General features: G+C 37.6%; 2 protein-coding genes across 2 annotated transcripts; one reads left to right on the forward strand and one right to left on the reverse strand.

Moving 5' to 3' along the window:
- The first annotated feature begins 7,413 nt into the window (after window positions 1-7,413).
- LOC125222961 (scarecrow-like protein 14) lies at window positions 7,414-9,359 on the forward strand. Its single transcript, XM_048125873.1, has one exon. The coding sequence runs from the start codon at window positions 7,717-7,719 to the stop codon at window positions 9,256-9,258; it is 1,542 nt and encodes a 513-aa protein (XP_047981830.1). The 5' UTR covers window positions 7,414-7,716; the 3' UTR covers window positions 9,259-9,359.
- A 133-nt stretch (window positions 9,360-9,492) lies between these two features.
- On the reverse strand, window positions 9,493-11,456 carry LOC125221096. The gene is made up of 3 exons (XM_048123225.1): window positions 11,367-11,456; window positions 11,191-11,270; window positions 9,493-9,781 (listed from the first exon to the last, which is right to left on the reverse strand). The coding sequence occupies exons 1-3, from the start codon at window positions 11,454-11,456 to the stop codon at window positions 9,493-9,495; spliced, it is 459 nt and encodes a 152-aa protein (XP_047979182.1).
- Window positions 11,457-15,399: the final 3,943 nt, after the last annotated feature.

Genomic DNA, 15,399 nt, shown 5'->3' on the forward strand with positions numbered 1-15,399 from the left:
GCAAAGCCACACGACCCATATGGTAAGGTTGAGTAACCAAATGGTCTCTGTGGGATGATGTATTGTTCTCATCTCGCACAATCAACATAACCCGTGTGCAAGGTTCTATTCCCTTCTCTTACAGTCCACATGTGTCGTGTTCTTAGCATTATAGCATATACGCCGTGTACAAGGCTATGTTCTCCATGGCATGGCCCAATACCTTGTCGTGGCAAGACTGCACACGGTCGATGTCCTTATTTCTTTCTTTTCATTATCCTTGCTCGTCTTCGACCTCCAATACATCCACAGAATCCTCTCTTATAGATGTGTGTGAGATGTCGAACCTTGATGTTCACATCAGATATCTCCAACTCTCAAACTCATACATATGTATAGACTTAAGTGGGGGCTTGGGAAGACCTTTCCATCATAGTAGTACTGTAGATATATGCTCAAATAGCTTAAGCCTTTTTGTGATACATGGCTTATGACTTTAAATGAATGTTTAAATATTAGCCATTGATTCTTTAGTTGATAGATTGAATGTTAGCCGTGGGATCAACATTTGTGTTGATGAGTTGAGTTCCCTCTTATAGCTGAAATAGGGCTCGGTGTAAAAAAGAATTCTCAATTTCAAACTTGAGCTAGAATCAATAAACCCTCTAGATTTCGCTCTCAAACATTTCTTCTTCCCAATGATACTTGTTCACAACAAATTGGCGCCGTCTGCGGGAATCGCTGCACGCAATTGAAGGTTATGTTCTTGATCGGAAACGGATCCACGGAAGGAGATGGCTTCAAGATTCGAGGCGGAAAAGTTCACCGGAAAGAATGACTTCGGTCTATGGGAGATGAAGATGCGCGCGATGCTCATTCAACAAGGGCTATCGGCGGCGCTTGAAGGAGAGAAGGAAAAGGAAAAGGCTCCGGTTGATTCTGATGAGAAGGCCGTTGCAAAACGAGCTGAAATCATGGCGAAGGCTCATAGCGTCATGGTTCTGTGTCTCGGCGATAAAGCGCTGAGGGAAGTTGCCAAAGAAACTACAGTAGTTGGGATTCTTGCGACGCTTGAGAATCTGTACATGACAAAATCGCTTGCCAACCGACTGCTTATGAAGCAGCGGCTCTATTTGTACAAGTTTATGGAAGATAAAGGCGTGATGGAGCAATTGGAGGATTTCGATAAGGCCATCGACGATCTTGAGAATATTGATGTCACCATCGTAGATGAAGATAAAGCAATACTCTTCCTCAATGCTCTATCGAAGGCGTACGATCAACTCCACGATGCAATCATGTATGGAAAGGAAGGTACGATCACCCTCTTGGAAGTTCAATCGGCTTTAAGGGCCAAGGAATTACAATCTGCAATTGCCAAAATTGTGGATGTCTCTTTAGAAAGTCTGAATATCAGGGGATTCAAGGGAAATAAAAGTTTCAAGAAGAAGTTTGATGCCCCTAAACCTCATGTGCCTGATCAGAAAGAAAGCAGGTATGTTTCTGGTGCAAGAAACCCGGTCACCTAAAGAAGGACTGTTTTGGGTGGAAAAAGAAACAAGCGGGTTCTGGAATCAAGGTTCTGGTTCTTCTGATTGTATGGAAATTAATCAAGAAGATGAGGCACTGAATGTCATGGAAACCATTGATGGGGCTTCTTGGATAATGAATAGTGGTTGTAGCTTCCATATATGCCCAAACTTGAGCTGGTATGAGTAGTTAAGTGAGGCATTTGGTACTGTGACATTAGGTAATAACCAAGTCTGTAATGTGAAGGGCATTGGGTCAATTAGGCTCAGGATGCAGGATCAGTCAGTTAGACTTCTCACAGATGTGGGGTACATTCCAAAAGTAAAAAGAAACTTGGTATCTCTGGGGTCACTGGAGGCAAATGGGTGTTCTTTCTTCTCCTCTGGTGGCAAGATGCTGGTAAAGAAGGGAAAGAATGTGGTTATGACAGCAGATAGAAGAGGCAGCCTGTATCAGGGGCGTAGCTACATTAAGGGGATAAGGGGCATTTGCCCCTCCTCAACATACTTTTTTTTATCATTTTGTTTTATAATTTTTCCAATTTTTTCAATTTTCTCTATAAATGTCCCACCACAAATTCTTAAAATTTATTTATAATATTTTTGCCCCTTCTGAGTTGAATTCCTGGCTCCGCCCCTGGACTGTATTACCTCTATGCTTCAATTGTTAAAGTTCAAAGGAATGAAGTGAATTCCATTAAGCCTACAAGCCTGAAGCTGTGGCACAATAGGTTGGGACACCCAGCCATCGGGAGCATCAAGGAACTTCTAAGAAAGAATATTATTTCAGCAGATGACACACAAGAGCCTGATCCTTGTCAAGACTGCATCATAGAAAAAGCTAAAAAGCAGTCGTATCCCACTGGTAAACGCACATCTGCTTCTCCTTTAGATTACATTCATAGAGACCTATGGGGCCCTGCATTTGTTAGTACTATTGGAGGTGGCAGATATTACATGTCATTAATTGATGATTATTCTAAGAAAATTTGGATTTATATTCTAAAAGAGAAGTCAGAAGCTTTTAACACTTTTAAGAATTGGTGTACTGAGGTGGAGTTAGAAAAGGGATGCAAGGTGAAGTGTCTTAGGACAGACAATGGACTTGAATATGTGTCTAGAGAGTTTGATAATTTTTGTAAGGAAAGGAGAATTAAAAGGCACAGGACAGTCCTCATGAACCCTCAACAGAATGGTGTGGCAGAGAGAGCCAATAGGACCATTGTTGAGAGGGTTAGATGTATGTTGTTCTCCTCTGGAATGGAAAAACGGTTCAGGGAGAGGCTGTTTCCACAACAATGTATTTGCTGAATAAGTGTCCATCATCAAGCATAGATGGGGACACTCCAGACTTTAGATGGTATGGAAAACATTCAAGCTATGAATATTTGAAACCTTTTGGTTGCAAAGTGTTTGCACATGTGAAACAAGGGAAACTAGACCCCATGGCATTAATGTGTGTGATGTTTGGGTATCAAAAGGGAGTCAAAGGGTATAGGTTGTGGTGTATAGAACCTGGGCAACAAATGGTTCTGATCAGCAGGGATGTGATATTTCTGGAGCATGATATGCCTTATTTGAATAAGGTTGCTGGTTCTGATGGAGTCAGAGTTGTTTCTGATGGTGATAATGACTTTGAGGTGGAGCCAGGTGAGGTGAGAGATCAAGGCCGAGCTCAACACACACATGAGATAAATAATGATGCTGAGGCAGTAAATGACAGCTCCAGCGGGTCTCATGATGGGACTAATCAGCCACACACTGAGCTTGAGGATCTGCAAAATTATAAGTTGGCCAGAGACAGGGTCAGAAGAGTACCAAAGCCTTCCTCCAAATTTTCTGATTATGAGATGGTCTTCTATGCACTTATGGCAGCAGAGGAGGTGGAGCTTGAGGAACCATTGACTTACACAGAAGCTGTGCAGAGTAATGAAAAGGATAAGTGGCTGCAAGCTATGAATGAGGAGATGGAGTCCTTGCTGGAAAAAAAAACGTGGGTTTTGGTGGATAAGGTGGAGGGCAGGAAGCTGGTTACTTGTAAATGGATCTTTAAGAAGAAATTAGAGGCTGATGGCTCAATAAGATATAAGGCCAGGCTGGTTGCAAGGGGTTTTAGCCAGGAATATGGAATACACTATAATGGAGTCTTTTCCCCAGTAGTGAAGCACAACTCTATTAGAATGCTGATGTCCATTGTGACAAAGGAGAACTGGGAGTTAGAGCAGCTGGATGTAAAAACTGATTTCTTGAATGGTGACTTAGAGGAAGCCATATACATGGTACAACCTGAGGGATTTGTTAGCCCAGGACAAGAAATGAAAGTATGCAAGCTCAATATAAGTCTCTATGGGCTGAAGCAGGCTAGTAGGCAATGACACAAGAAGTTCAAAAACCACATGATGAGTTGTGGCTTCATCAGATCTAAGTATGACTCATGTGTGTATCTTAAGAAGAGAGGTGGAGCAGCTATAGCATACTTGTTGTTGTATGTAGATGACATGCTAATTGTTGTTTCTATTATGAAGGAGGTTCAACAGGTTAAGGAGGATCTCAGATCAAAATTTGACATGAAGGATCTTGGGCCTGCAAGAAAGATCATTGGCATGAATATAATCAGAGATAGGAAGAATGGAAGCATATGACTTGGACAATCTGATTACATTCAGAGATTCTTGAGGAAGTTCAGAATTGACAGTTTGAAGGATGTTGGTACTCCAATGGCACAACACTTCAAGCTGTCAATGGAGCAGAGGCCAAAGAGTGAAAGGAAAGACAAGAAATGAAATGCATACCATATGCTAACATCATAGGAAGTGTGATGTATGTCATGATATGCAAAAGACCAGATATTGCTCAGGCTGTTAGCTTGACAAGCAGATTTATGTCAGATCATGACAGGGAACATTGGCTAGCTTTAAAGTGGCTACTAAGTATCTGAAGGGAGCTGCAGCATTGGGTATCTGGTATGGTGGAGGAAGTTCCTGGTTAGGTGATGCATTGATGGGATTTTGTGACTCTGACTTTGCTGGTAACATAGACAACAGGAGGTCACAATCCAGTTATGTGTTCACAATGTTTGGTTCTGCAGTGAGCTGGAAATCAGGTCTTCAACATGTTGTAGCATTGTCAACGACAGAGGCTGAGTATCTTGCTTTAACAGAGGCAGTCAAAGAGAGCGTCTGGTTGAAGGGATTAGCTGCAGAGTTTGGATTGGTGCAGAAATCAGTGTCAATTGGGTGTGATAGAAGCAGTGCTTTGTATCTTGCTAAGCATCAAGTCTTCCATGAGCGAAGCAAGCACATTGATGTGCGTCTACATTTCATCAGAGAAAAGATAGAAGAAGGTGAAGTGGAGGTGTTCAAGATAGCTACTGCAGTCAATCTAGCTGACATGTTGACGAAGGCTCTTCCAAGGGAAAAACTCGAGCTGTGTAGAAGGCTGACTCTACTGCAGCAAATTGATGGAGCTACTTGAGCAAGGTGGAGATTTGTAGATATATGCTCAAATAGCTTAAGCCTTTTAGTGATACATGGCTTATGACTTTAAATGAATGTTTAAATCTTAGCCGTTGATTCTTTAGTTGATAGATTGAATGTTAGCCGTGGGATCAACATTTGTGTTGATGAGTTGAGTTCCCTCTTATAGCTGAAATAGGACTCGGTGTAAAAAAGAATTTCCAATTTCAAACTTGAGATAGAATCAATAAACACTCCAGATTTTTCTCTCAAACATTTCTTCTTCCCAACCTTGATACTTGTTCGCAACAAGTACATTTTAATAGATGATGGCGGCGGTTACGACCAACTAAAAGGTTAAAAGTTAGCTGATGTTCCAACGTTTAGAACATTTGTAATCTATGAGAATCTTTCCATATTTATAGAAGATCGTCTTATATTATTTCCCCCTTTTTCTTTTGTCATTTTTCCATTTGTTTTAATTTTTAGATTTTTTTCCTCTCTACTTTTATAACATAAGCATAGAATATAAAACTCACAAATCTTTCTAATGCTTATATCATGATTAATGTCGTGACTCATGTAAAAGTTTTGGATCTTAGGCGAGAAAGTATTATTATTTTTAATTTATGTGTGGGTTGTGGCATCAATGCAACATCACTGAAAATAAACATGAATGGAATGATTAAACTACTTTTACAAAGTCTAGAGAGAGAATAACACATTGACACCCCATTTAAGCGAAGATGAAGAAATCAGCGCATTTGGGTCAGATACATTACCTAATCTGAACCAAATTCATATATATCATTGAAAAAGTCAAAGACCATAAAAAATAAAGTACCTCATTGGTCAAACAAAAAGAATTTTATTTAATTTTATTTGGGAGTGTTCATCAAAATTAGTCTATATCATTCTAAGTTTGTCTGTAATAATTTACTAATAACATTTCAATATTCTTTTAATCTTTATTTCTTACTTATCTTATTAATTTTATATTAAAACTAATATTACTCTCTCCATCTCAAGATATTAGACTCTTATTCCGTTTAGAGATGTCCCATATATTTGAGTATAAATATTTACTTTACTATTAACTCCACTTACGTTACTAAACAATATCTCATAAATTTCTGTGCCCAAAAGAAAGGACTCTGATATCTTCATATGGAGGAATACTAATTATTTTTTTAGACTGATGTATGGATCCACAGAGTCAAAGTTGTGGGACTATATTAATTGCCCATGGATGGCCCCACCGCCTTCCTTTTTGTCTAGTTAAATCCATATCGGAATCTTTAGAAGATGAGATCTTCCTCTACTATTATGATGTGATTTTATTCAATGACATGAATTTATTTCAAAATATATTCTTGTCTGTTCTTGACACGTTGAATGATTTTTTTCGGAAACGGAGCCGAGAGTAAAGTAATGATATAGGATAAGAAATTGAATGATATAGTTTACTACAAATTTAGCATTAATTTGTCGTATAATTAAAAATATGAGTTTAAATTAACTTATAAATATATCCCGATGGGCAAATTTTTATAAAAATCATATATCGTGGTTAAAATCTAGAACGCAGTTTTAAAAATTAATTATAAAAATTATGAACTTTAACATTTCACTCAGTTTGTACATGTAATCTAATTTTGATAAAACTTTAGTATCTACCAGAATTGTTTTACTATTTTTCTCAACACACTTAGTAAATAACTCAACAATATTATCAATTTGAAATATGTGTGGGTCAAATTATTAACATACTACCTCCGTCTTTATAAAATAGAAACTTTTGAAATGACACAAGTTTTAATGCACCATTGGTAAAGTAATAGATAAAAATTGGTAGAGTAAAATAGAGGAAGAAATAAATGGATAGAGTAAGAGAGAAGGAAAAAAAAATAATAGTAGAAGTATTGTTTGTGGACCGTGGAGTCGACTTCCTAAAATAGAAAGGTTGTATTTTTAAGGGATAGACCAAATAGAAATAATTTCCCCTTTTAAGGATCGGATTTAATATTAAAAATCAAAAATCAAAAAAATTTCATCGTAGAAAAATGTTAAAATCCATAATTTATACTTCATCCGTCCTTCTGAACCTGAGTCATATTTCTTAATAGGTTGTCCTACCATAACTAAATCATTCTTTTTTAACAAAAAACAATACAATTTTTCTCTTACTTTATTTTTTCTTATGTGTCTATTTTTATTCCTTTCTATTTTATCCTTCTTCACTTAACACACTTAAAACAATTTTCTTACCTCCCGTGCCAAAAATAAATCGTGTATAGGCGTATAAATTTAAAAGTCACAATATGGTTGACTCGAACTCACTTTAGTATTTAAATCTTTACTTATTTTAAAAGTTAGAAAAGTAAAATTGATCGTCTGCTCATCAATTTTGCCCTAAATATATTATGGAATCTGGTCACAAAGGGCAAATATTAAATGAGGTTGGGTGACGACAAAATAACCCTAGGAATTGATAATAATACAAATTCAGTGGCGAGCACGCATGTCTCTTTCCTCTCATCTTCCTTTCTCCCTTTACATTCTTATAAATTCAAACCCCAATTTTCTGCATTTGAAACCGCTTCCAGATTCAGTCTAACTTCTTCTTCTTCTTTCAGCTACTCAACAAATCAATACATCCTATTTTGTTGTTTACAGGCGATGATGAACACTTTAGTCCAATCGAATTGATCAACAAAATTGTAATCTCATCCTGTTTATCATAAAGCAAAGCAATGGATCACGATCACTCAGATGCGATTCTCAAGTTGATAGGCATCATGCTCATGGAGGAGGATGATGATGATTTGGAAAACAAACCGTGTATGCTGCACGACTGCTTGGCTCTCCAAGCTACCGAGAAATCTCTCTACGATCTTCTCAACAACAACAGCGACAACGACCTCGATAGCTCATCTGACAATATTACGGATAAGCAGAAGCAGAAGAAGAACAGATACAGGGAAGACGATTATCGCAGCAATAAGCAGTTGGCCAGCAACCTCGGTGGCGAAGACGAGGCCTTGGAAATGTTCGACAAGGTGCTCCTCTGTTCCCACTCCGATTGCACAATGCCCAAGGCCAACACGAAGAAGCCAGGAGGCAGGAGAGGAGGAGGAGGAGCCAAGAAACAACTTGTGGTGGTGGATCTGCATACTCTGTTAATGCAATGCGCGCAGGCCGTTGCCACCTTCGACACCGCGACTGTAACCGATCTGCTTGCTAAAATACGCCGCCATTCCTCCCCGCACGGCGACGGCACGCAGCGCCTCGCCCACTACTTCGCCAACGCCCTCGAGGCGCGCGTCGCGGGCACGGCCTCGGCCGCCTATACCGCCTTCTCCAACCGGATATCGGCCGCCGTCTTCGTCAGAGGCTACCACACATTCATCAAGGCTTGCCCTTTCAGAAAGATGTCCAATGTTTTAGCCAACAAAACCATCCGGAAACTCGCCGATTCCGCAGCAGCCCTTCATATAATCGACTTCGGCATCCTTTACGGTTTCCAGTGGCCCTGCCTCATCCAGTCGCTCTCCGAGAGGCCTGGTGGTCCCCCCAAGCTCCGCATCACCGGGATCGACTTCCCCCAGTCGGGGTTCCGCCCAGCCGAGCGCGTGTCCGACACGGGCGACCGTCTCGCCAGGTACTGCCAGCGGTTCGGAGTCCCGTTCGAATACAAGGCGATCGCGCAGAAATGGGAGAGCATCAAACTGGAGGAGCTCGAGATCGAGAGGGGTGAGCTGCTGGTGGTGAATTGCCTGCACCGGCTTCCGAACGTGCCAGACGAGACGGTGGTGGTCGACAGCCCGAGGGATCAAGTGCTGAAGCTCATCAAGAGGATCGACCCGGACATGTTTATCCAAGGGGTGGTGAACGGCACCTACAACACGCCCTTCTTCGTCACCCGGTTCAGGGAGGTGCTGTTCCAGTACTCGTCGCTGTTTGACATGTACGAGGCCACTGTGCCGCGGGAGGACCCCAACAGGCTTCTGTTCGAGGAGGAGGTGTTCGGAAAGGACGCCATCAACATAATAGCCTGCGAGGGGACGGAGCGGCTTGATAGGCCAGAGACATACAAGCAGTGGCAGGCCAGGATCGTCAGGGCCGGCTTCAGGCAGCTCCCGCTGGATCAGCAGATCGTGAGTATCGTGAAGAACAAGGTCAAGGCAGAGTATCATAAAGACTTCTCGGTTGATGAAGATGGGAAATGGATGTTGCAGGGATGGAAAGGCCGAGTTCTTCACGCTTTTTCTTGCTGGAAACCTGCCCAAAACTGATTCTTTTACATATTTTTTCACCCACATTTTTCTTTTTTTTGATGATTTTGTACCAAAATTTGAATGAGAAAAATAGGCCATTGCCATCTGTTTTTTGCAAATGAAGAGAACAAAATAGAACCTTAATCTTACCTCCACTGTAGGACAAACTTTACGTACCAATGAACAATGCGATACAACATAGTCGACTGAGAAGACAACTTATGTGCCAAAAAATAATCTAAGAACAAATAATCACCGACGCAACTCCAGATATCTCTCGCAGCACTTACTCTTCTTGCTGTGATGATTTGGAGACCGGAGAACATTCCAATCCAGCTTTTCACGCTTATTTAGCTTCTGAGAGCTGCGGCTTCTAGCTGAGTTTGAATCTTGGTTATCTTGATTGCTCTTCCTCGACTTATTTGGAGTCTTAGCTTCTGCGCCAGCATCGTGTTGCTTCCTCTTATGATTGCCATTGGAATCACTGCTTCGCGATTCTAATCCCAAGTCCTCTGATCTACCTTGAGGAGACCCATTTTCTCTACAAAGAAAGAAAATTCAGTCTTCAACGTATACATCACAATATTAGGTAATAGTGATTTCGCCCAACCCTTGCAATCACCTCAACTTGACAATCAATTAGAATGAACGAGCATTAAACACAAATAGGGTCATGGTAATTCTGGTGACTGAAGTTGATGATTTACAAAGCCTTGCACTAAATAGCTTATTTTTAAATTTTTTCACATCAAAACAAAGCAGTGTCAAGAATATTTTACCAAGAATATGACCATACACCTCCCGCCATTTCCAATCCAAACTCTATAGCATATATTAACTTGTAAGTTGGTAAGACACGTTTGGTAGCCGGGTTGAGATTTGTCATGTTAGACTGTTAGTTAATAAACAAGGTAAGTTATTCAGTTTTGTGCAGATAAGCTGGCATATGTTAGGGCTTGGTATGCTATTTAAATAAAGTCGATATTTAACTTTTATATTAGATTGGATTTTGGTCTAAATTGTACTCCCTCCGTTCCATAGTAATGGAGTCATTTTGTCTACCTTTTTCATTTACTACTTTATTATTCCTTTACTTAACTCACTTAACACAATTTTTCTTAAATCGCGTGCCGAAAAGAAACGCCTCCACTTCTACGGAACGGAGGGAGTAATTACCAAGATAGTAGTATTTCATATCAAGAAATGATTTTTTGACCTAAAAATTCCCTTTGGCCAAAGTTGTCATCATTTTTACCTAATGCCACAGCATAAATTCAATAACCAGAACAAAAAGTGAGGAACTGGAATGGGGAATCATAATAAAAATGAGGAACAAAGAGAATCCTCTTGGATGAAGAAAGATGATTTTGCATCCTTACTCCAAACAATACAAGAGATTTACTATAACATCCTACTTAAAACATTCATTCACATAGTATTTAAATGCAGCAAACAACATTACAGGGAACTTGATATCAAAACAGCACAGCAGAATGCCATTTAAGTTTTCGACTTGATATCAAAAATTATTTCTCAGTGCGATTAAATAAATGCAATATCGATCTCAGGATTTAGTCAAAAAAAAAAAGATGGGAATAAAATAAATGACCAAATAATGGTGGTGGGAGAGAGAAGAACTGCAAACTGGAGAAGTAGCATGAAATTCGGGTGATGGGAGTTGCTACAAGTGAAGAAAAGTAAAAGGGTACAAGCGTAATTATGCCTCATTAACTGGGTTATATTTCTAGGCAGTTAAATAAACCCGCCAGTTTGATGGGTTGATTTAACCAATTAAAACATGGAAATCAGATCAGGCCACGCCAGAGGATTAACACAGGCCAACGGAAAATGAACTCGCATACCAAACAACTAGTAATAATCCCTTTATCCTAGCGAAACATAGCTATCCAACAGACCCCAAGAGAAATTCAATGTTAGAAAGGCACTGACCTCAAAGATTCATTTTGCCTACCAGAACTTGTAGCAGCTGATTCGGTTTCACTAGGGGTCGATGTTTCTTCATTGAGTTTCTACAGAAACAAAGACCTTGATGTAAGATTTAAAAATAATAAAATAATAATATAATAAATGTAGAAACTACAACAGTTTACATCTCCACAACTCACATCAATAGAAGGATTGAAACATAGAAATGACATGCGTCCACGTGTTGCCCCTGGATGCAGATCACCTTCTACTATAACGACACTGCACATTAATGGAATAATATATAGATAGAGTCTCTATTATATTGACAGAAATCCATCATAATGTTCACATATCGTTTCTAGAGAAACGCTAAATAGATATTACATCACTCATATAAGAATGATGTACATTACAGTACATTTTGGACATACTGACTTATGAGGCAACCTGGGCATTCTACTAAATCAAAAGGTCAACTATTCATGTTACCATTGTTAAGGGTTTCAAATCTGTAATAAAAATCGATCAATGCTATAACTTGTTTGCATAAGTTCGTTAGCTCTCCTTTTCAATTGTTTTCTAGATATGGAATGAAATAATTTAAAATTTGTCAATTCGATAAACCATTCCATCCGAAAACATCTTGTGACATACTATGAGCATTGCCAGACATGTGAAAAGTCTTATTATAGCAACTGTTGCATAAGTTCGTTAGCTCTCCTTTTCAATTGTTTTCTAGATATGGAATGAAATAATTAAAATTTGTCAATTCGATAAATCATTCCATCCGAAAACATCTTGTGACATACTATGAGCATTGCCAGACATGTGAAAAGTCTTATGATATAGCAACTGAGATTCTTAGACCAAACATGCCTTAAATAATCAAGCTATTGCCCAAAGTAAACACCCCTCAAGAGATTAGCTCATTATTTCCCACTCATCTACATCCACTATAAACATATACCAAAGTATAATATAGCATTCATCAAATAAGTATTCTAAATGCATTCGCACAATGTAAATTGTAAAAATAATAACCAACAAATGCACATACTGCAGGTTCCTGCGAAAACAGATTTATACTGAATTCAAGTAGCAAAAATATCCAAAAAAATGCAGAGTGAACTTAATACTCATGCTGTTTTTTGCTATCAGTTTTCTTTTGTGTTGCATACTAAGCATTGAGGAGAGAGCAAACAGAGATTGAAGCAGGTTAAATAAAGATGCGTTACTTAAACAATTGACGACACAACATTCTGAAAGAGATGGGAATAAAGTTTGTGTTCCAGGAAACTATTCACTAAATAATTGAGACTAACATCTTCCTCTCTTTCTCCCTAATTTAGGGTAGCAACTAATATACTCAGGAAAAACAAATTCTACAAGCAAAGTACAACAAAAAAAGTATAGAAAATGATTAAGTTGAAGAAAATATATAAGAAAGATACCATCTTTTAACAGCGGTGCAGGCTTCTTCTTTCTTGGTTTTCTCCTCTTTCTGTGCATGAACTGAACAACACTAATTAATAAGATAAAGAATCAGTATCATTCAAACAGACTAATCAAAATTAAACACGGATAGTATAAGATTCCATATCACAAAACCTTTTAGTTCTTCAGAGTATTGGATAGCTCTCGCTTCGCCATGGTAGTTTCTCCGATTAATCTCCCGCCTCCGTCAGTGTGCGAGTTCACAATTTACAAGGGTTTACCAAATTAGAAAACCAAATTATGCTCACCGATTTTGATTTCACCCAATACCAATAAATACCTTAATATCCCAAATCCATATATTGCTTAAAGTTAACTAAAATTTCACTTCCAAATAATATCTTCACTAAGACCATCTCCCACGGTTACACTAAATTCAAACACAAAAATTTACTTTTTAGTGTAATCGTCCTCCTAAATATTAATTTTATTCAAACCATTTATCTTGAACTCAAACCCAAAAAAAATATTTTTCATCCACTTACTTTTTATACTTTTTAATCATACCTATATATTTTATCTAAATTACACACTAACCATGTAATACTTAGTCAATAACTTAAATTAAATTAAATAATTAATATAATAAAATTTACTAATTAATATAACTAAATATGAAATCTATTATTTATTAAATAATAAATTACATAATTTAGAAAATTTAAATACTATAAAAAATATTACTACTTACACATAAAATAACTAAAACTCAATATTCAAAATTTGCATATTGTTTCCACAAATAGTCAATTATTGCATTTCGTAGTTCAAGATGAGCACTTTTATTTCTTATTGCGTCATATCGAGTTAAATACTTTAATTCGAACATCTTCATTTGTTGTCATCTCAACTTCTGGTTGTGGCACCTCTCTAGCAACTTCAATTGGAGAACTAAGGCCACGCTCATCTTCAATAATCATGTAATGTAAAATTATGCGTGTAATAATTAGGTCACGCAACACTTTTTTCTGCCAAAAACGCACTGATAATGCTACGATTGCGAAACATGCTTGAAGAACACCAAATGCATGTTCTACATCTTTTTCTACGTGCCTCTTTGTTTCATTGCAAAATATTTTGTCTTCGGAGTACGAGGCTCTTGAATTGTTTGCGCAATAGTAGACGATTTTGGGTATATACTGTCAGCTAAATAATAACCTATATTGTATTCTTTTCCTTGAACCAAAATTTGTCTCACTTTGACCCGGCACGAGTTTTAAAAAATGTAATGGAAAGTGAGTTGAAAAAGTTAGTGAATTGTGAGTCTTACTTTTATATATTAGTTTTATAATAAAATGTGAGTATGAATGAGTTAGTGGAATATGAGATCTACTACCAAAAATAGTAAAAGTGAAATGAGACAAATTTTGGGGGACGGATGAAAATGGAAAAATGAGACAAATTTTAGTAGTCGGAGGTAGTACAATTTTACCCCATTTTTAATCAAAATTACATCAAAATGTCATTATCTACATTAAAATAAACCAAAACAAAAATAAAAAAACCAAAAAGTCAAAAATGGACTCATCTTCAACCAACTCACTTCATTTATTACACACTTCAATTATTACACACTCCACCATCTCACTCCACTATTTCACTTCATTTATTACACACTCCATCATCTCACTTCATAAATTATATACTCCACCAATTTTTAAAACCCGTGCCATAACTAAATGACACTCCTAATAACGGAGGAAGTATTTGTTATATTTGATGCATATTTAGTTTGAATAATATTAATGTACGTCTGGTATTTATTTAACTAATTAATATGTAAGTGAAGTATTAATTTCACTAATAAAACAATTGTTTCCGCAAATTTATATGTACGGGAGTATTAACTAGAAGAAATAAATAAAGAAAATAAAATAAAACATTCAAATAACCAAAGTAATCAGACAAGGAGTGGAATTCCAATGATAGACCTTTCACAATTATGATTTACACAAAACACAATTATGGTACCCCAACACAGCTCATGCAATATTAGAACGAGTCACGTAAGTATTGCTCATGCGACACAAAGTAGGTTACACACTAAGGTCGTCAATCTTAGATTAACAACTCCCAAAAGCTCAATTAGACCCTCTAGATATCATCATTCTCAATTAACACAACCGTTTTAAGGGGAATTAATTGTAGTGTCAACTAAGCTCTTCTAACTCGCAAACCTCCTATGTCAATTATGTTGCAAGTCAATAAATCATCATAAAATGTGTCATTCAAACATAAAACAATTATATAACACTTAGAATAGAAGCATGCAATGAACAAAATGAATACTAAAAAACTGGAATTATATAACCAATAAAAGTTACTAACACATCCCAAGAATTCTTATAGTTTAGCTACTCTTAGACAAATAGCAAAAACTACAAATTAAAGTACAAAACATAAAAAAAAAAAAAAAAAAAAGCAAACAAAATCTAAGGATGAATTGTTGTGCAATCTTTAGTCTTCTCTTGCCTTGCTCCAATCTTCAAGAACGGTGGATGGAATGCTGGATGGAGGAATTAGGGTTGAAGAGTGGAGGAGGAGCCTTGAGGGCTCACCAATTTTGGGGGCTATGAATGTTTGTATATTATGAATTAGGTTATAGGGTATATAGGCTTGAAAAAGGTTTAAACTTGGTAACAAGTGTCCTCCAAGTAGTAAGAGTGATGGAAATTTCGTGCTCCATAGGTTAAGGAAAAGATTTGGCTTCACAAGGTAATAGTTTATTTCCTTCCT

The sequence above is a fragment of the Salvia hispanica genome, chromosome 4 (genome assembly GCF_023119035.1).
Source record: "Salvia hispanica cultivar TCC Black 2014 chromosome 4, UniMelb_Shisp_WGS_1.0, whole genome shotgun sequence".
In the NCBI taxonomy this organism is placed as follows: Eukaryota; Viridiplantae; Streptophyta; class Magnoliopsida; order Lamiales; family Lamiaceae; genus Salvia; species Salvia hispanica.

Bases quoted from the DNA above. Each gene is read 5' to 3' on its own strand.
- LOC125222961 (XM_048125873.1), top strand. From the start codon at position 7,717: ATGGATCACGATCACTCAGATGCGATTCTCAAGTTGATAGGCATCATG.
- LOC125221096 (XM_048123225.1), bottom strand. From the start codon at position 11,456: ATGTGCAGTGTCGTTATAGTAGAAGGTGATCTGCATCCAGGGGCAACA. The intron at 11,271-11,366 runs GTGAGTTGTGGA...TTGTTTCTGTAG, and splicing joins GTTTCAATCCTTCTATTGAT to AAACTCAATGAAGAAACATC. The intron at 9,782-11,190 runs GTCAGTGCCTTT...CTTTCTTTGTAG, and splicing joins AGGCAAAATGAATCTTTGAG to AGAAAATGGGTCTCCTCAAG.